At 38.9% G+C, this 21,902-nt stretch overlaps 2 protein-coding genes across 3 annotated transcripts in view; one reads left to right on the top strand and one right to left on the bottom strand.

Annotated features, from left to right (window-relative positions):
* Window positions 1-294: 294 nt before the first annotated feature.
* Window positions 295-6,951, bottom strand: rnf215 (ring finger protein 215). Of its 2 annotated transcripts, XM_032517205.1 has the most exons (10): window positions 6,474-6,951; window positions 5,761-5,913; window positions 5,594-5,665; window positions 5,196-5,281; window positions 4,300-4,354; window positions 4,075-4,179; window positions 3,466-3,582; window positions 2,808-2,951; window positions 2,470-2,572; window positions 295-2,234 (listed from the first exon to the last, which is right to left on the bottom strand). In XM_032517205.1, exons 1-10 carry the CDS (start codon window positions 6,696-6,698, stop codon window positions 2,212-2,214), a joined length of 1,083 nt encoding a protein of 360 aa, XP_032373096.1. In that variant the 5' UTR covers window positions 6,699-6,951; the 3' UTR covers window positions 295-2,211. The 2 variants fall into 2 exon arrangements, with proteins under 2 accessions (XP_032373096.1, XP_032373097.1); XM_032517206.1 differs by lacking the exon at window positions 4,075-4,179.
* A 622-nt stretch (window positions 6,952-7,573) lies between these two features.
* The window catches only part of LOC116690320 (SEC14-like protein 2), a 21,790-nt gene continuing 7,461 nt past the window's right edge, over window positions 7,574-21,902 (top strand). Inside the window, exons 1-9 of the mRNA XM_032517201.1 lie at window positions 7,574-7,898; window positions 9,705-9,780; window positions 15,318-15,361; window positions 16,333-16,395; window positions 16,520-16,708; window positions 18,811-18,906; window positions 18,992-19,052; window positions 20,305-20,388; window positions 21,361-21,467. Of these exons, the coding sequence (XP_032373092.1) occupies window positions 7,845-7,898; window positions 9,705-9,780; window positions 15,318-15,361; window positions 16,333-16,395; window positions 16,520-16,708; window positions 18,811-18,906; window positions 18,992-19,052; window positions 20,305-20,388; window positions 21,361-21,467 (774 nt within the window). The 5' untranslated portion in view covers window positions 7,574-7,844. The remainder of the gene's footprint in view (window positions 7,899-9,704; window positions 9,781-15,317; window positions 15,362-16,332; window positions 16,396-16,519; window positions 16,709-18,810; window positions 18,907-18,991; window positions 19,053-20,304; window positions 20,389-21,360; window positions 21,468-21,902) is intronic.

The following is a 21,902-nucleotide window of genomic DNA, read 5'->3' as shown; positions in this document are numbered from 1 at the left end:
CATTGATAAAATGCTTTTTCCTTTCATAATGTGTACCGTACAATGTGTTTGAGATGTCACTAGAGCATCAAAAGTACAGCTGCATAGTTGTGGCTGAAATTATGATCAGTTATTTGGCAAGTAAACTGCTAGAACATATAATAGAAGATGTCCAATTTCACACTAATGTAGACTTTTACTGTATGTAAACAATTTTTGTTTGAAGATATATCCAAAGGAGTAGTTCTACATTTAAAGAAGCATGCTCATTTGCTTTCTTGCCAGAAGTTAGGTAAGATAAAAAAAAAAATTTTAAAACGCGAGCTTGGGGCTCTCCAAAGGTAAATAAATGTGCCTACCAGCATATCTAAAGTGCACTAATTAACACATTGAATCTAATTAGTTCAATCAAAGGCGTATAAGATCAGTTGTGGTTTTAAGGGAAGATATCTGATGGCCAGGAGCAATAACTTCTTCTTTTGAGGTGATATAATATATCACCTCAGACTCCAGGGAATTCCTGCTCCATTAGATAGTCCTGCACATATCCACCTTAAAACAGTGCCTTGTCATTTTTACACTTTGATGTTTGCATGGAATAAATGAACAAGATCTAACGAGTGAATACGTTTTCGAGATGCTGGTAGGCAGCTTTTGTTACCTTCGCATAGAGCCAGTGCAGCCGTACATCAGAGGTAAGTAAGTATGAGGACATGTTTATCTCATAATGAGTTAGATAACCTTCTGATGCGATATGTTTGACCATTAGAGCAGGACTGTATTTGAGTTCTTCTCACAGACATTCTAAAAAAGGAAGGAAACAGATAAGTAAAAGTAAAGAATGGTAAATATAATACCAAGCTCTGGCCACAAACTCTCTGCAAAATGTTTACTTCCTGTTTAACATCCCTATCATTTATGGTTTCAAACTGTTCAATTGCAACTCTATCTACTGTAACATAAAAAAAAATGTAACCTTACGGTTATAGTGACAGGTTATCACTGTTTGGTGTTTTTTAAAAGTGTGTTCAATGCCTTTAGCTGCAACCTTTTTTCCTGCACGTTCTGCAGACAGGATAGCTATCTTTGATCAACTGTCCTTCGACATTCTTATAATAACCAAAATACGCCCATGCTTTAGACGTAGTCCTCTTAAAGGGCTGATTAATGTCCTGAGTGCTGTCGTCTCCTCCTTCCGCCATGATTCCAACTTCAAGAAACGCATGTAGGCTACGCAATGCGCCTGCGCTGCAACTTGAGGAGACTCTGGATGAAGCTGGGTAGGATTAACCACACGGTTTCCACACCGTGCTAATCCAGATATTTTAAATGAAAACGAATTGTTATCAACATTTTTATCGTGGTTTACCATTACACCGGAAATCGTTACAGCCCTATAACATACACAGCTTAAGTATAATTCAGAAGATGCGTTTGTGGTTTCTTTCACTCTGCAGTTAAGTCATAAGGTATGTTAAGGACAAGTGCAAATCACTTTTTCCACATCTGCTACTACCTGTAGCACAGTTACTTCTGGACTACAACCACAAAACCTCAACAACTAACACTGAATACGGAATTATGAGTTTGGACAAGCGATCAAATTCAGACTGTTAATAAGTTGGTTACTGGGCGCCCAGAGAGCTCAGTTGGTAGAGCGGGCGCCCACATGTAGCGGTTCACTCAACGCAGCGTGCCCAGGTTTGACTCCGACCTGCGGCCCTTTGCTGCTCTCTCTCCCCTTTCATGTCTTCAGCTGTCCTATCAAATAAAAAGCCTAAACTGCCCAAAAAATAATCTTAAAAAAAAGAAAGAAAATTGGGTATTGACATCATGTGGACCTAAAGTGAGAGTCGAGGTGTGAGATGTCACATTGAACACAAACACCCTTATGAGTCACATCTTCACTGCTATCAATCACACACAAATATTTCCACAATTGGTAACATGATCCCAGGAAGAAGTACTGTTTACACACAACAGTACCTTTACAGTACTTCATAGTATTGTTTTTACACTGCCACTGTGTGTCTGTGAGACCCAAAGGTCAGATGTCAAAATCTGACCACTCCACAGTCCAGACGGCCGGCCAGCTGCTGTGACGAGTTTATATTTGCTCCCACAATTCATTGCTGGAAGACAGAAGGGGCGAGGTCAGAATTAAAAAAAGTGTCACTGAGGAAGAGACGAGACTTGATTCCCAGAGCTGCGGCTGGGGAGCCGAGGCAGCCGTTAACTGTCTCTGCAGACGCTGCCTGGAGAGAGTTGGACAAGAAAGGCATTTCAATTTAGAGCTGAAACAAAAAAATCAATAGAGTAGTGGGTCAACAGAAAATTAATAAGCTATTCTGTTTGTACTTTTTTTCTTCAAAGGAGGCATAAACGTCATGGTAAACTTTACACTCACCGCAGGAACAGTGTGCACTTTTTCTTTGCTGTTCTCACAACTATCAATATGCAACCAGATGTTTAAGGGCGTGCCAAACTCACCGAGGATGCTGCGTTTGCACAGAGGACAGGTGTGATGCAGCAGCAGCCAGGGATCGACGCAATCTCTGTGGTACTCATGAAGACACGGCAGCACACGTAGACACTGAAACAACACAAGAAACAACAGTTTATATTGTATAGCTGCAGAATCACCTGTCCTGCCTATGCCTCAGTAACTTTATTATTTTTTTAATTTTTAAATATACACCTGCAAATCCAGCCGTTGGTTTGGATTCACGAGTAAGAGTATTATTCACATGATACCACCACTTCTTTCCTTGCCCACCAGGGAAAGGATACAGCCAAGTCTAACGCCGTATGTAGGAGTGTTGTCTGACCTGGTTGTTGTTGAATGGCTCCAGACAAACCGCACAGTTGTCTGTCTCCGTCGGCTGGGACGGGTCACACCACAGTTTGGGCTGACGATACGTTTTGGTCTTCAGTGAGGACATTCTCTTCAGGACATCCTGTTTTGGAAAGAGCTGAAGAACACAACACAGCAGAATATCACGTAACATGTTATGTTAATGAGGAAAGGACGAGTTCTCCTCACAGAAGATATGATCTGGTTGGATATGTGCAACATCTATTTTGCATATTTATTACAAAAGTTACTAATAAGCTTTAATAGTAGCCCCTTGACTATCCACTTTACTTTCAAACAAAGTTTGTGTCCACATTGTACAAATTACCTGCTTGTTGGTACACTTCACTGAAGCAACAGTATATTACGGTAACAAAGAACAATATTTTGTTTAACCTAAAATATATAGTAAGTACCTTTGGAAACTATGGGATCTTGGTGTAGAATAAATGTTTGAGCAAGTACCTCACACTTGTACTTAAGTACAGTAACTTTTCACCATAGTTTATAGTCATTTATATGGCCAAAACTTGCAGTACAGAGATGCCAAAGATATGTTGTACAGTGTTTACAAGTGTAAAACTACTCAGCAAAAAAAACTGTGATTATCCATGAGTAAAGACCGAGTTTACCTCCAAGTCATCGTTCAGCTGGTGGTCCTGGTACTGCCAGCGGGCCTGAACGATGACTCCGGTGCTGAGGATCAGAGCCACCAGGAGCACAGTGTCCCACAGCTGCTGCAGGTACTTCTACAGATACACAGAGAAGAGCAACAGTACTTTATTATCTGGCTCCTTTATCAGTCTGTAGCACAACACAAAGAGAAGTAGAAGTAGTCTCAACAAACCAGTTCAACTACATTTGGACTGAAAGTTGTATTTTTACAATGTGATTTATATCTTGATTTTTGTGATGGGTGTCTCAAACTGTCAGTTTTTTTACAACAATGAAAGTACAATTACAATAATAGTAATGTTTTTGTAATGTTATAGCTAAAGGGATTATATTGGAAAGTATTCAGACCCAACTGATGTTGACAAGGCAATTTATCAGACTTTATGCAGCTCCCTCTGGAGCCACAAGGGGATTTAAACAACTCATCACACATGCAGTAGTACTCCCCAACACCTGTAAACAGACTTTGATGTGTAACAAAGATGGAACTCCCTACTGTAAGTGCTACAGCAACTTGAAGAAAACATGTTCATAAAGCAGATGGTGCGTTTGACCGGCTCCCCCACCTGGACCTGAGAGTTGGTCTCTCCCGTGCAGATGACCCCCTGCCACTCTCCGTAGCGACCTCCTCTCGATCGACCACAGCTGGACCATAGCGTGAGCGTGGCTCCCTGCCCGAACACACAGCAGCATGCGCTCACTGTCAGCTCAGCCTGTCATCTGTTCACTCACCACTGCAGGGTGATAACAACTGAGAAACACACTGTGAGCTGATAGATTGAGGAGCTCACCAGGTCGTCCTGCAGGATCGTCTTGTATGTGATTTTTGCTGTCGCTTGGAGACCCCTGTGGGGAAAGAACTGTCATTTAGTGCAAATAAAGATTCTCCATCCCTACATTTAAACACACATACCAATCTGATTACTGTGTATAACCACGTTACATGTCTTTTCTGTCATGTATGAAAGCTTGTGTGCAGGAAACATATTATTAATGTAAAAATCCCCTTTTTCACATTAAAATGAAGCAAATCAAATCATCGGTTTATCCAGGATCCAGTCAATGTTTTCAGCCCCAGTTATTATAGCCTACGTGACATTTATCATTAAACAATGTTCAAATACTAGTAACAAATACAACATCAGTGTTTTGATATCAATTCTTAAGCAATGCTACTAGTATTTTGCTGAAAATAATATATACACAAATACACACACACATACTGTATATATACACATGCCTTCCTACAAAACACATGTTAATTTCCTTTAACAAAAAAAATCAAACCTTCTATATAAATAATACTGCATTATTACTTATCCTACAATATCAATATAAAATTAAACAATTGTATCACTTCAAGCTGGAAATAACAGTTCAAAGAGTAAACAATTTTCTCAACTTAACAAGAACACAGACACCAGCTGAAGCTGAAATACTGCCTTGAACTTGTTATTGTTGAGTTACTGTACCAGAGTAGATTGCTAGCATGCATGTCAAAGCACCATATGATCTGTTGGCGGAAATCCTCAAGTGAGGAAGCATGTGACACATGATATGAACTTATCTGATTTATTAAACAAACTGTATTTTGTTACTTTATATCATTGGTATGATGGTAAGGTGCATGTAGACGTATCTGTTTTCATGTTGGCAGTAATAAATACGGTAATAAGGTGTTCTGTACCTGAGCAGAGCTCCGATCAGCTTGGTGACATTTTCAGACGTCTGGATCACAATAATGGGCTTGGACAGCGCCTGAGACAGATCCATCTACAACAGAAACTGGTGTTTAGGTGATGAATATGTTATATCTTTTAAGCTTCAATTTTAAGCCACGTTTCTATCATTTTCCCAAGAAATTTGACTAGCCAGAAATCAACATAATACATGATCTCTTTTAAATAAAGCACCTTTATTTCTGTCTGTTTTGGTGTGCAACTTCCGGCATGCATTGCTTACGCATCGATGGACACACACATACACACACAAAATAACAATTGCAATAGAAAGCATGTAAAACAACACAATAAGATGATTGAAAAATTAAGAAATCAGCCAGTGACTGAGTTTTTGGAGATTTACCTCACTGACAGTGTTTTGGTTGAGAGCCAGAATGATCAGTGCAGATGCTCCAAGGACCAATGCTCGCTTCATCTTTAACAGAGAGGACGAATGTTAAGTTGGCATGTATGTCTGTACCAGTAAGAACAAAATTCAAACAGATTTAAGTAGTACATTGAACGTCTTACCTTATTGACCATAGCATCAGTAAAGGACTCCTGGTTTCCCGTGGAGGCTTTGCTGTCATCCATCTCCACAGGCACCACTCCTATCCACGGCTCCTGCTCTTTGGTGTCGTCCTCACCTTTTCCTGCGCTCACCTGTGTCTCCTCACTCTGGACCTGAAGACAGAAAACAAGCTAAACATTAGTACTGAAAGCTACCTTGCTAATGGGCCGTTTAAGGAGGCAAGAGCTGTACTTGTTCACTCACAATTTGTGACCTTTATTGCAAACAAAACCGCTAAATCCATCCATTAAATCCAAAACGAATTAAACCTGAGAATACCAGTATGCCTGCTGCAATAAATAAAAAAATTTAAAATTATTATATCTCTCATTGTTTACCTCCTACTGTCAATCAAGATTTTCCCATAGATGTAATTATAATGTATTGTGATATTTCTTTCCTGAAATGATTGACACGAATATAAATGTAATGAGGTTATCAGGTTAAATACTTTGGGTAACGTTAATAAACAATAGTCAGGAAGAATCAGAATGTAAAATTAAATTGATCTATAATAAGTCATTGGGAAGGATAGAGGTCAGTAGGCTCTAACGTTAGTATCTTATTTTGGTAATTTTTTTGCTATTTTTAGAATGTTTATTATCCAAACAACCACTGTCAGTTATGTAAGATGCTAGTTAGAAGCAGCCCTAATGCTCTTTTGTAGCCTCACCAGGACCAGCTCTCCCTCCAGCTCTTCGTCCCGGTCCTCGGAGCTCCTGCCGCCCCCGCCGGACTCCACCACGTCCCCCTGGAGCAGAGCGCTGACGCCGGGCCGCTGCTCCAGGAAAACCTCCACCAGGGCGACCTGGTCTGCGGCGACCAGCAGCCCCGGCCCCCGCAGCAGGACGAGCGGTAACGTTACCCAGAGACAGCACCAGCAGCGATCTGAAGCCATGGCCCGACAACAACAACAGAGAGAAATGCTGATGCAAAAGGTTATAAGTGCATAGCTAAACCTAATCAACTGTAAGCCGTCATTTTAGAAAAGATCTTAGCATTTTTTTTCACCAGTTAGTTAGCTAACCTAGCTAACGGACTGCTGTAAGAATGTAAACAACGGAAGACAGCTTTCGGCTCCGACCGGAAAAAGCGGGAGGTTCATTATCTTGTAGGCTACACAGCCCGAGACTCACTACCAGAAAATAAATCCAATAATGTAATAATTATCTAAGATAACTATACCGTATTGAGATAAATACAAATCAACGTCAGCGTCACATATGCGGTTCTTCCGTAAACTAAAAAAGCAGTTTTTTTCGACCGTTGAGATTATACAACCAGAGACGAATGTAACGTTTGTAACATTAGATAGTACCGCCCCGTACTTCCGTCTTCGATTTGAAACCACGTAACGGCACGTTTCCAGGCTCGTCTAAATCCTGCTGAGCACCTTCAGAGCGGAGTTTTTCACCTCTCTTAACACAAATAGTGCTATATTTTCACGAGTAGTCCAATATTGTGTGATTAAGCTCTGTACATTTTTGAATCACAAGCTGCTCACATTTTATCAGGCCGACATAGATCGCATGAATTATTATATTATTATATTGATTATATAATTATTTTTTATCTATAGAAACTATAACAATTTATGTAATATTTTAGAAAGAACGGTTAAATAAACCTGGTGTGTACAACCACAGACATATGTGTACAACGACAATAATAATAATAATAATAGAAGAAGCTAACGTTAGCAAGGAGAGAAAAGGGGCGGGACTTCTTCGTTTCCTCCTTCTTGATACGACTAATGCACCTGTCATTTCTCCTATCTTTGGCCGAGTCAGCCGGTTGGACTGGAGTTGCGAGTGTCGTATTTACATTTGTTTCCCTCTTGGTTCACATGCAGGTGGCCGGCAGCGAAGGTTAAGGATAAACTGCAGCCGCGAAGCGAGTTAGCATCAACTGGGCGGCGTTGGCGACAGAACTCCGCCTGTCACGGTTAACGGTGACGGTGCTGTTTCTCCCTGGGCGGTCTGTCTGTCAAATTGACTTTGAAGGAGCTCCGTCTTTATCGCTCTTGCATCTTCTGGTCGCAGATATGAGCGGAAGAGTCGGAGATCTCAGCCCTAAACAGGCTGAAGCACTGGAGCAGGTACGTTATGCAATAATAATGATAATAATAATAATAATAATAATAATAATAATAATAATAATAATAATAATACTTTCAACTATAAAGCCTCTGTCTTTACTATAGTTTTTCTTTCTTGTTATCCACGTGACTGGTATATAATAACCGGTCTGGTACATCTTGCTAATAAACCAACCTTTTTTATAAAATGTATTCATATTTTTTTCCCAGTGTTAATAAACCATTCCCTAATAGTTTGCAGATCAGTTAGAATCTGCGGGAACAAGTTTTTGTTTTGACTGTCATTATTTTCTAGATTAAGCAATCATCCGTTTGTATATAAAAACAAATATAGCTGGTTCAAATGCCTTGAAAATTTGCTAAAAATGTGTACTAAATCCACAAGTCCTGAGTCAGAGTAACCGACTGTAAGTGATCTATGAAGCTTTGGGTAAACTAACATTACTAATGATGTAATTAGTTAAATTATAAATACTCAAGCGAGTTTGCCTTTGCAAAGTTATTTAAATGATTTACCCAAAAGTATCAAAATGGTTGCCCATTACTTTTGTGATTGATTATTCAAATATTTGTTTAAGCTCTAAATGTTATTATTCTAACTTCTAACTTCATATTCTGGCCATCTTAACTTATTAATTACCATTAGTAAAGTCATCAGTTGCATATTTTAGAAAATGCTATCCTGTAGTTCCTGTGTTTATAGTTCCCTTCCACATCGCTGTTATTCATATGTTATAGTTAGGTTTGCTGTGATTCATTATACAAGTTATTTTAACTTGACATGAAGTATGTTAGCTGTATGTTTACATAAGCCTCATGTCATAAGAGGAATTACAGTCTATGGCCAAAACTATGTGGACACATTATTTTTAAGGTTTAGTCTAGGCCTTTTAGTTCAAATGAAGAGTAATTTCAATTTGTGAAAAAGTTGGGGCACTTTCCTGTTTCAACATGGCAATGCCTCCATGTACAAAGTCCATGAAGAAATGGTTTTTCCAGTTTGGTGAGAGTCCAGACCTTCACCGCATCCAACACCTTTGGGACAAATTGAAATGTTGACTGAGACAAGGTCGTTGCAGCCCACATCTCCAGAATGCTCTCGTGTATAAATGGGCGAAAATTTCTGCAGCCAGGTTCAACATCTGGTGGAAAGTCTAAAACCAGAACATATTACCCACCATTATAGCTGCCGATTCATGCCTATGGTTTTAAAATTTGTCATTTTTTAGCGAACACGACAAAACAAAAATTCCCTAATTGCAGCATCTTAAGTTTGAATATTTGCTGGTTTTCTTTGTCTGACTATTGGTCCTACAAAACAAGCAATGTAAATATGTCAACTCGGGCCAAGCCAAATGATAAATCAAGAAAAGAAAAAAAAAAAAAAAAAAAAAAAAAAAACTACTTGTTTGCAGCACAAGGTCGAGTGTCCACATAGTTTGTTCAAGTGTCCACATTGTTTGGGTCATGTTGAAACTAGAGTTATCTGGACTGTTTTTCATGAATCTGTTACAGGCATCTCTTATTGAAAATTCCAAATCAAGTGTGTAAAACAATTAGTCTCAAAGTCACATATTTCAGCAGCTTTAGTAAAATAAAACCCACTATTCTGAAATGAATGAAAAGCTTTAAACAAAGAAACAGACTGTATTTTTTTTTTTTTACTTTCAGGGTCAAAACTGTAACTGTAAGAATTAGGTTAAACATTTCTCTGAATGTCTCTTCCCAGTACTGGATCTGCTTTGCAGCTCATAGGCAAAAATGTTTGAGTCATTTGTCTCCTCTCTCTCCTTCCTCTTGCTACAGTTTCGAGAGAGGATACAGGACATTTCTCCTCAACTTCCCGCGCAGCATGACCACTTCCTGTTACGCTGGCTCAGAGGTGAGTTGAGAATCTTGCGGCACCTGTTGCTTTTCCCTGACCACAGCTTGCAATCAGAAAAAGCTAAACCTCTCCCGTAATCCCTCTCCTTTAGTGCGATTATTTGCCTACATGTAATCATTTGCATGCATTCACAGGGAAAAATCAGTTGGTGTCGTATCTGTGCAAAAAGCAGAAGCTGCTGTCGTTTATTACATGAAAGGACATGATGCAACACATGTCACCACTCTGTTTGCAGGGGTTTGAGAAAGCGACTCAACATGGTTTTCACACCTAAACACAATGCTAAAAAAAAAGAAGTCTGCTCTATGACCGGTAGTGGTTAATGACTCAGTAGTGATTAAACCAAATCAGGAAGATGTCAGGTTTTTTCAACTTTTTTAATTTTTTTTACTTAAACAAAATGTGACAGATTCTCAGATTCAGATTTTTCTCTGGTATCCTGAGGCAGGATATCTGGACGTCTTGAAAAATCTTAAAAAGTCTTGAAAAGTCTTGAAAAGCATTAAATTCAGTTTAAGTCTTAAATTGTTTTCTCTTGCCTTCTGTAGGCTGTAATGTTAGTTATAAAATCTTGATTTTTCATTTGTGGGCTGTAGGGAAACGAGTGAATTGTGTTGCAGGAGGATGTTCAATCCTTTTTTCCTTTTTCTCAGTCGGCACCATCAGACCGGCAGCACACTGTCACTACTGCTAGGTGCAGGAGCTGAGAAGCTCATTGTCTTATTTTAAATTGGTTAATCCATCTCAGCACTGGTTATCTGGGGCCAGGTCACATTCATTCATCTAATTAATTATATCAATATGAATTATTGGTATAAACGGCTGGGAACTACCTGAAAAAAATCTGATAATAAGGAATTAGGCCACGTTGTCCCTACTAGTTAGCCATCATTAAATGCCTCTCAAAACATTTCTTTTTACAAAATCCTTTGACCCCTAAACCCCCCCCCCCTTTTTTTTGTCAAGCAACCTTGGGTAACTTAAAAGGCACTATATAAGTCCAAATTATTATTATTATTATTATTATTCGGTCAGTATGAACAGTAAACCAGACATAAACTTGCATTCTCTGGTAATAAAAAGGTATTTTAAAAGTCCTAAATTTAACCTGGTAAATGTTGCAGAAACCCAGGTTGAGTTTTCGTTTTCAGACTCTGGAGGAAATGGGAAGCAAGTGATTAAAATTAAAGGAGGGCTTGTTCTGAAGAGTTCTGCTGCAGAGGTCTAGCACTCTGTTTCAGGCTTATCCAGAGCTAATCGCATTAACGGCAGCTTGTCTGCCGGGAGACTCCGCTGCTGTGTTCCTGTTGCTCTCCTCTGTTCAAGTTTCCTCTGAAATTGTTTCATAAGAAGAGTTCAGTGGCGTATTGTTCTCTTTAATTGAGTCTTACTAATTAACCATAGCAGTTGGGAAATTCAGCGTCACAGCTCCAAACATGAACAATGAGGTGTTTGTTTGGCCAATGAGTCAAGTTATTTCCCAAGTTATATGCATCTAAAGATTATTCCTATTCATGCTGTGGGAATATGTGTGAGGAAAGCTCAGTGCACGTAATTAATTAAAAGCTAACGATTTAAAGCCCGAGGTGGCACACAGTGAGGACCAGTGATTGACCTTATAATAAATCTAGTTTAGAACACTTTTCGTGCCCAGGTTCAACTCTGCATTGTGTTTAAGTACACCTTGTGATTCAAGTAGTAATTCTATATATATACAAATAGTTTCTTTTGTGAGCTATGTGTATGACAAGAGGTCTTTCTGGCTCCCAGGGCATCACATTACGTTACAGTAGAATGGATCTGAACCCAGTTTCAGATGTGGCTTTCTGCAGTTCTCTTTTTTCAAGACATGAAAAAAGTCCAAAACTTCTTGTGTACTAGTTGATTTTTGTCCATTAAAGAATTGCTTTTAAACAGCATACATAAAAAAGTTCAAAAATTAATTTCAGGTGAACTTGTAGCTGGCTAGCCTGACGTCATCATACTCAGATTCTAGTCAGAATACGAGTCTGATACGACTCCATTTGGCGGTAATTAGGGGGTGTGTTTCAACCAAACCAGGAAAGAAAATGTCTATGCACTCAATTGGATAGACCTACATCCAATAAGAGCAACGGAGTATGTGACTTATGTTGAACATTTCCCTAAACCCATAGGAAGGATGGCAAAAAAATATTTCCGATGGACAAATGCCTTGATTGCGGTTCTTTGTTTCGCTTTTAAAATCCTTGTGCTGTCAATCTCTTCTATAATTCATGTATAGTCTCTGGTGTGACTGATATTTTGCTGCTGTAACACTGTAATGTCCCATTTTTGGAAACAATAAATATCTATCTATCTATATATCTATAACAGATGCGATGGCGGAATGTACACATTTCAATTCCCCAGCGGCAGCCATCTTTGTTGTAAACAAATTTAACCCAAGCGCTCTTTGGTGATGTGGTTGATTACGTTACTGTTGATCATCGGTCCATCATCATATAAAGCCTGCCTTGACAATTTGATTGATCCGAACAGCTCTGGTTTGAGCGTTCACAACAGATGAAGTCCAGACTATATGGTCCAGACCGAACTTCCCGACCTCAAATGTTGTGGGCGGAGCTAAGTTTAGCTGGCATCCAGGCTAGTGGCTGGCAGTAGAGAGAAAGAAATCAGAAATAAAGTATACAACTGTCACAATTTAGGACCTAAATGTCTTGACGTAACGGGCATATCTCTTATATTTCTTGTAATATTGTGAGTGAAATAATGGATATCAACACGTCTAACTGTGTAACAGATCGGTTAGACCCTGTTTGTCTACGATGACAGAAACAGAACTGAAGAAGATGAGTCTTGTACTAGAGGCCAATGACCTTCCTCCTCCTCTTCTTAGCAGAATAAACTAAACAAATGTTTTATAAGTCTCCCCTCAGATGATTCTTACTCCAACTTTGTGAATACTGTATTTATCTCGGAGGAACCTTACCTTATGAGATAAAAGGGGTAAATGGCACCAATTCAGCCTGTGACTGCCTTTACATACTTAAGGACATAGTGTTATACTGCATTTGTTCCAGAGTTCAATGAACTTCAGTTTTTTTTAGTCACAAGACAGTCGTTGTTGACATAATTTGTCACATGCATGCATTTCTGACTGGTCTGCCTTTCTTTGAATTAAGCCTATGTTCAGAGCTATAGACAGGGATTTCAGCTGTATTAGCTTCTTTAGCTACCCGTGGAGTGGCCCTCTTTTTTTTGTTTACAACTGACTAGCCAAGAATAATGCTTATACCAGTCACATAACAAGACACATTGTCTCGCATACATGTTATCTTAATCTTTCTAAAAGTTTGAAACTGACAGGCGATTCAAAAGACTACAAGGTCCCTGCCTGTTTTATTAAACCTAGACCAGTGGTTTGTGAGATATTGGCGGTATCATTAAATGTTATCAGATAATATGCTGACTGGGTTTGTCCTTATACCACCTGAACCTCTATCAAAGCTTAAGATAACATTTCATATCACTGCACTTGGACTCTGTTGGTCTACAGTACACACGACATCTATCGCACGTCTGTCTGTCCAGGGACACCGATCCCCTCCACAGTTCTTCTTGATGTTTCTATCAGTTTCTTCAACCCTTATCCAAATCGAGGGTCTAAGAACAGAAGCTGTCATATGTTTTACAGATCGTAAAGCCCCCTGAGGTATTTTGTGATTTGTGATATTGGGAAAATAAATACAATTGAGTTGACCTTTATCTGAGAAGGACTACTGGTCTGATACCACTTTATAGTATCTAATAGGATATATTTCTATGTTAAGGAGCAGCAGCGGAACCACAATTACTGTGTATATTATTAGTAGTTTGAACTGTATTATCCAGTAAGATGAGGTAGTTGGAGCAAACACTTTATTACCGTCTCAAAACAACACACAGTCTGGTCATCTGCTTTGTGCATTTGTAATTGTAAGTCACTATGGCCTATTTAAGGAGCCAGACTGGAGCATTAGGTACAGTATAATCCACTGCTGGAGTAGGTTGTAAATCTCACTTCACAGCGATATTGTTGTTGGGCTTTCCCAATAGACTGTTAGTTGCAGAGCTAATCACCTTAAGGAGTATTAAGACCGTGAACTGTGTGTCCACTCTGTTCTGGAGCAGTCCTACAGACACGGTGGGTTTAATATGTTAGAGGAGAGGAGGGGTTTTGGATGTAATACAAGTTGGTATTTTTAGCCTTTTCTACAATTTTGTCCCTCTGTGTCTTTGGTGGACAGAGGAGGCACCGTGTAGGAATTATAAAGAAACTTTTAAAGAACTCTTGCGCAATCGGTGGCATTGATTTTTTTTACATTTACACACCACTTTACTAATCTAGTTGTTTCCATCGACACCTATTTTGTTGGTTGTCTAAGACTTTTATACAATGTTTTTGACACTATTGGAAAAAGGTGCCAACAGACAAAACAATAAGACAGGATCACTAGTTGCTGCACTTTATTGAAAGCTTCATAACGGTGACCCCACGGTGGCCCCAGACCTCGTTCCTCTAAGATTAAGATATAAAAAGGTCAAGTGTGATAATGTAAAATCTTACCAACACGTCTTTTACTTTACTGACTGAATAAAAAAATGCACTGCCTTTACAAGATCTGTGTTTGGAGGATGTGATTATCATTATTATACATTACATTGACATTTCGTCAAACACTTTAATTAAATAAAACTTGCCCACATTTTGAATATAACATTTTATAACATCATTCATTGAAACTAATACCAACTTGTTGTATGTTGCTTTCTCTTGACTCCTTTTTTGTATATTTATATATTGTCTTTTATTCACCTCCCTCATTTTTCCTCCTCCTGTGAAACATTGTAGTTGTAATTTGAAAAGCGCTGCATGTTGGTGGAATCCCACTGTAATTGTCCCTCTCCGCATCCTGGTTAATTACCATTTATTTAATTTAGACCATTTATGTATCATGGATGTCAGTACTTATCACATCAGCCTCATTTTTATTTTTGTTAGGTTCAAAGCCTTACGTAAAAAAATACTCACGGACACAGACTGGCTTTTCTTTGACAAAGGGGAATGAGCTCTGAAAATCATTTCAGCAGTCTTTCCAAAGCTCTCATCCCCTGCTCTGCCGTTTTTATTGAGTGGGTGTGAACAGAAAGTTGATTTACATACATGGGTGTAGTATATAGTTGTTTTACATAAATATGGGTTAGTATATCATTGTTTTACATAAAAGTGGGTTAGTATATCATGTTATTTGCTTTTCTATTGGTTGAGCTGTAGCTGTGTGTGTGTTAGCCAAGTTTAGGTTTAAAATAGTTCACTAAAGTTGAATAAAGAAACAATAGCTCCTTTTTCACACAGTCACAGCTTATTTTACTCTGCTAAGACAACACTCCTGTGTCTGGCTCTCCTTGTCTCAATGCTTTTCTTCATTTCTCAAGGCTTCAAATATTCACATGGTAACTATTAAACAATATAATTTTATTCAGTTCCCACAATTTTACCTTCTCTTTTTCAGCCAGAAACTTCAATGTCCAGAAGTCGGAGGGCATGCTGCGAAAGGTAACATGTTCACTTTCTCTGTTGAGTAGGAGAGGACATTTTCATAGTACGTGTCACACTCTTGTAGAAAGGCAATTAAAATCATGTCCTGACTTGGAAGCCGAGGCGCATTGACAAAGCCTCCTCATTCACTGAATCTCTTGTTTTGTGTGTGAAATTGTCGTTAGCACCAGCAGCACAGACTGCTCATCAGCTCAGGAGTGGCTGCAGATTAGTGATAATAATGGTTCGCTGTGGGTAAACTGAGTCATCATCATCACAGCAGCCTGAGTAGATAAGATATAGATAAAAGAGGATGAGTTAGCAAGATGATGTTAAGAATTACAGCCTCCCAATTAAAAGCTGCATTCCCTGTATTGTGTCCACTAGGTGACAGAAAACAAACTGGCAGACACACAACCTGATATATTGTCATCTTATAAAAGTTGTTATGGTATAGTTACTTCCACAAATCAACAGAGCAACAGTTACGTTTATTTAAAGTCATGTTTCTGTACTCCTGACTAAACATAGTCCAATATTACCTCTACTTTTAGCTCCAGTTTGTTCTCCACCAACTTCTGAGAAACATTTTTATTTCTTTAGCTGCTAAGAGTTTTATGTTTTCCAACATGTCCCATTTGGGCAGGATTAACATTACAGGGGAAGGTGGGGAATAAAAGGTTTCATTTCAATCATCTGTTACTTCTTAAGTCTATCGACTGGACTGAAAACAAACCTGTAAATGTATAAAAAATGAGCTAATTTGCTTATTTATATCTCTTTCCCCTTTGTTGGCGTTTGAGATTGTAAGCATGTGTTGGCATGCAGTACACAGCGGTACATAACTGATCCCTTTTCTGCTAATCTAGCAGGTTTTACAACACACTGAAACCTCTTAAGCATCTTAAATCACTACATTGCTTGGTATATTATTAATCCTATGATTAGCCTAATAGTTTTGCCTAACATGCACCCATCTTTTCTTTCAGCATTTGGAGTTCAGGAAACAGATGAAAGTAGACACAATAGTCACCGACTGGCGTCCACCAGAGGTAAAACCCCCTAAAGTGTATAAACTTATCAGTGTACTTAAAGAGTCATTTTAGAAAATAATTTCCTCAAATAAATGCATCAAATATTCCAGTACACAACATTTAAAATGACTGCTGTTTGCAGGTGATAGAGAAGTATCTCTCAGGTGGAATGTGTGGTTACGACCGTGAGGGTAGTCCTATCTGGTATGATGTCATCGGACCTGTGGATCCTAAAGGCCTCTTCCTGTCTGCCTCCAAGCAAGACTTCATCAAGTCCAAGATCAGAGACTGTGAGGTTCTGCAGATGGAATGTAATCTCCAGTCGCAGAGGGTAAGAGACCACGGACCATTGGACAGGGATCCTGTGCTCCTGATCACACTTGATACTAAAACGTGTCTAGTTGATGTGTAATCGTGTTTATAGAACGAAGCATATCAGTGGTTTCCAAACATGGTTGCCAGTTGAATACGGGGTTAGGCAACAAATAAGTAAAAAAAAAAAGCCTCACAAAATACAATGACAGACTTTTGGGACATTTCTCTAATCTTTCTTATAACTTACTATACTTAATGCTTTTAAAAAGGTGCTCTAAGCAATGTCACGTGTTTTTTGGAGTACAACATGTTGTCACATACAGCAAACATCTCCTCACTATCTGCTAGCTGCCGGTCCCCTGAGCACACTGTAAAAATACACGGTCTCTACAAATAGCAACAAAAACAAACTGGCCAACCTGCACCACGAAACATACAAACAGTGTTCCAGCGTTCCAGCCAATAACCAACAAGAAAGATTTTGGGGTGGGGGTTGGGGGGGTTAGTGCGCGGAAGCACGGAAGGGAGGGAGAGGGGACGGGATGAGGAGAAAAAAAGGGCCGAGTTAGTCTCAGTTTTGTTTGAAAATGCTTTGAATGTTAAGAAGTAACGTCACCCAACATCGCTTAGAGCACCCTTAAGAATGATTCAGATGTGTAAGAGCGGTCAGTTAATCAACACGCATTCGTTCATAGTGTCACAACGGTCCGTCTCTTTTTTTCATAATTGCAACAGCAACATAAAGAAACTTTTAAACAAAGAAAAAAACGTTTGTCTCATAAAATGCGGTTGAAAAATAGTTTGTCCTTCCGCTCTCTAGTCATACAAACACACACCTGGCTCAGGTGAGGTCTAAATTTAGTCATCATCATCACCACCATCATCATCATCATCATCACCATTAACATCACATCAACATGATCGACAGTAACTGTAATCAGCATTATCTGAATATAGGTATCAGTATGATTATAAATGACATGCATGTGAAAAGGATAAAACTAAAATCAGTGTAATGGCTTCAACAAGATGGAACAAGGTAACACCACTGTTCAGTTTAGTTCAGTTGCGTGCAACTTGCAGACATGCAACCTGTCACAACTAGACTTGGCTTCCTGTTAAGAAGTTACAAGCAAAATAATTTGGAAACCATTGAGTTTATTTTCCTTTATGAAACACCGAAGAAAAGACACTATATAGAAACAGCATTCCTCGTCTAAGTTCACATATGTGAAACATTTATTTTTAGAGCAGCAGTATCAGTTCCACTGAAAATCAAAATCAAAATCAAATGTGGCCTCTAAAGTCCTTTTAATTTGGCAATTGGCAGAGTGAAAAAACATGACATGTCTTAAGAAACAGATGACAACATGCAACTATTATTGACACACACTACAGTATGTCACAGCCAAGCAGAACATTTAAAAGAGATACATTTGACTTGACAATTTGAACAGGAATAATACAACGTCACATTAAGGGTACAAACTCAACCTAAATTTAAGATTAAGAAGCAGCATGCAAATGTATATATCTATACAGTACATACTATGCCCATGGATGCCAAAAAACAGTTTACATTGGAAATCCATTTTGGGTTCATCAGTTACTTGACGTTTTCAAATTCTCCATTTTCCAATTGCTGCAAATGTTAAAACGATAATTGAATGATCCAAGTTTTTTTCCCTGTTTATTTTTTAAATTTGGTTGGATTACTTCTTTTTGCGGAAATAATTCATTACCATTTATGGTTTCAAGTTTCATTAAAAAAGTGAAATATAGATGAAATAATTAAAATTAGCCATTTGTAATTTGTTGATTTGTTAAAAAAAAAAGTTATTTAGTTTGACTCCATCAGATGTCATATGGATTTATGACTCTGTTTCAATAAAAACCTTTATCCAAAGTGACTTAAACATTTGAGGAGCAATTTCGGGTTCATTGTCTTTCCCAAGGTCACAGAAAGAGCCAAGAATACACCAGATTAACACCAATTAAAACCACCCTACAATTAATGGCTAGCCTGCTCTACCACCTTAACTACAGTCACTTTTATTTTTGTTTTATACATTATTGTATTGTTTCACAGATTACATGTTCCTGTCTTTCTGTCACCAGCTTGGGAGGAACGTGGAATCAATCACCATGATCTACGACGTAGAAGGTCTGGGTCTGAAACACTTATGGAAGCCTGCTATCGAAACATATGGAGAGGTAGAGAGATGTGCACATTCAGTGTAGACAGGTTGTTAGGTTGGTCGAACATTTCCAAATACAGTATATGTTCCTCTGTCACCAGATTCTCCAGATGTTTGAAGAGAACTATCCAGAAGGCTTGAAAAGGCTGTTTGTCATTAAAGGTAAATGTGTCCTTCCTCTAAGAAGAAGTGAGACCAAATCAATCATTCCACCTGCATTTCTGTATACAGTTGTACTACTTAAGTTTATGAAATTGATCTTAATGCCTTTATTAAAAACTTTGAAGGATTTGCTTTGTGAATGAATAATGTATTGTAAATAAATAAATGTTCTTCCTTAAAATACAGGGGGCAAGTATACATATTAAATTCCTATAGAGGCGGGCAGATTTTTATTTTTAAAGGCCAGTTATTACGTGGATCCAGGATACTATGCATCCTGATAAAGTTCCCTTGGCCTTTGGAATTAAAATATCCCCACATCATCACAAATCCTTCACCATACCTAGAGATAGGCATAGGGTACTTTCCATAAAATCATCTTTCAATGCAAATCAAACCAGCTATTAGGCCTACTGAAATAAAACCACGCTGATCACTAGGTATGGTGAAGGGAGCTTTAAAAGAGATAAAGAGATGATAGAGAGATGATTTTATGGAAAGTACCTACCTAATCTCTAGGTATGGTGAAGGGTATCTGATGAGTTCCCAGGGGAACTTTATCAAGATGCATAGTATCCTGGATCCATGAAATAACTGGCGTTTAAAAATAAAAATCTGCCAGCCTCTATGGGAATTTAACATAGGGGTGTGTATATTTATGTAAATGTGCTGTATTTATATAGCGCTTTTCCAGTCTTAACAACTGCTCAAAGCGCTTTTACATCTACAGGAAACATTCACCATTCACACACATTCATACACTGTGGCCGGGGCTGCCGTACAAGGTGCCACCTGCTCATCAGATAAACATTCACACACATTCACACGCCGATGCGCAGCACCGGGGGCAACTTGGGGTTCAGTGTCTTGCCCAAGGACACTTTGACAATGACTGCAGGGGCGGGGATCGAACCACCAACCTTCCGATTGGCAGGCAACCGCTCTACCACTGAGCCACAGCCGCCCAACATATTTATGCCCCCTGTATTTCAAGGAAGGACATTTATTTATTTATAATACATTCTTCATTCACAAAGAAAATCGGTGTCCTTAAAAGGAGTTTTCCTAATTCTTTTAATAAAGGCCTTAAAATCAATTTCCAAAATATTTTGTTATTCCTCTTTTTAGTTAATTTGGTTCATAAACTTACGAGCACCACTGTATGTGTTCATCTATTAAATCATTGTATCCTGTTTTTGAAGACCCAGGGCTTCAATTATTTCTGGTTAACGTTTCACTTTTTCTATTGCAGCCCCCAAACTGTTTCCTGTGGCCTACAACCTCGTCAAGCATTTTCTGAGTGAGAACACAAGAGAAAAGATCAATATCCTTGGGGGTGAGAGTGAGACGCTACACATCACTGCATTTAATTTTACAGAATATTTCACCCAATCAAAACACTTGATTGGGAGACTGTTCTCAGTCTCAGTTCAGTCTTTTACTTTAACCAATTGACATGTCTAACCCAAGATGACTTGGGTGAGGAGCTTGGTTTGGTGTTACCTAGTCTATATTCTTGATGTTCCGCTTCTGGGACTGCGCCGTTGCTGCTGGAAAATCCGCTGCATTTCACTTATTTAGGCCGGATATCCGTTTCCTTGGCCTTTTTTTGTGTTGGCATTTTAAACTCCAGTTGATTTATGAGGACCATGGTTTACCTTTTGTCAGATCTCGAGCTAGACTATCTGTCCAATCTGATTTTTCTGTTGCACGACTAAAACAACATCACATGTTCCACCAAAACAAGATCCTTCTGAGTCTCTTTTGCAGCGGCACAATGGTGCTTAGCACCGCCAAAGACAATTGTGATTGGTTTAAAGAAAGACCAATAAACCAGAGCCCTTTTTTCTCCCATCCCTGAATGCTATGTGGAGTAGCCAGACCCTCCTCCAAGGCGCTTTGGAGGAGGGTCTGGCAAAGTGAGACAAAGTGTTTTACCATAGGCTTCCATTTGCTGTGTGTTGTATTCAGTACCAAATTTTACAGGCTGTTCTTCAGTACAGAAAAACAAATCCTTTTAATTTTTTTTTACCGTGCATGAAAACATGAACATGACAAGCTAATTTTCCAGTTTCAATCGATAGATCAAACTCTTAACATATAATATTTTAGTGCCACAGCAGTCATAAACTCCATTCCCCAGACAGCAGTGACTTTCCAAGCTATATACCTGAGCCTTACATAACAGCACAGCGACACCCAATGTACACAACAACAGTTAAAGTCTGGTTATTCCAACAACAGATTTGGCTCCTACACACTTTGACCTCCCTCCTTTTTTATGAAATGACTGTTGTTGTTTCTACAGGGAACTGGCAGGAAGTTTTACTGAAGTACATCGATGCAGATGAGCTGCCGATGATATATGGGGGTAAAATGACGGATCCTGATGGAGATCCTCGCTGTCGGACAAAGGTGAGTCAGTGAATCAGCAAGACAAACTGCACACCCACGGGTGCTGTTGTTTTGATAGTAAAGGTGGGCTGATGATGAGTTGGAAGAAACGAGTACCTGTTCCAGGTTAATTATTTTTAAGATACTATTGATACTTGGATATGCACTTATTGACACATTACGAGGACAGTGACATAGACCTAAAAGGAATTGGCTGGCAGGCCACTAGATGTCTTGTTTAAAATCTAGTTAAATCTGTGAAAATTATTTCATAATCATTTCTGTCCTTGCTTGCACTAGTGGTTTTATAATGTGTTGTTATTTTAAAGGTCCCATGACATGGTGCTCTTTGGATGCTTTTATGTAGACCTTACTGGTCTCCTAATACTGTATCTGAAGTCTTTCCCAAAATTTAGCCTTGGTGCAGAATTACAGCCACTAGAGCCAGTCCCACAA

This window comes from Etheostoma spectabile, chromosome 5 (genome assembly GCF_008692095.1).
Source record: "Etheostoma spectabile isolate EspeVRDwgs_2016 chromosome 5, UIUC_Espe_1.0, whole genome shotgun sequence".
Taxonomy (NCBI): Eukaryota; Metazoa; Chordata; class Actinopteri; order Perciformes; family Percidae; genus Etheostoma; species Etheostoma spectabile.
The sequence above is the reverse complement of the archived record's forward strand: the minus strand, read 5'-3'. Positions and strand labels throughout refer to the sequence as shown.

Bases quoted from the DNA above. Each gene is read 5' to 3' on its own strand.
- rnf215 (XM_032517205.1), bottom strand. From the start codon at position 6,698: ATGGCTTCAGATCGCTGCTGGTGCTGTCTCTGGGTAACGTTACCGCTC. The intron at 4,355-5,195 runs GTACAGAACACC...CTTTCCCCACAG, and splicing joins CTGATCGGAGCTCTGCTCAG to GGGTCTCCAAGCGACAGCAA. The intron at 3,583-4,074 runs GTGGGGGAGCCG...GTGTATCTGTAG, and splicing joins AGACCAACTCTCAGGTCCAG to AAGTACCTGCAGCAGCTGTG.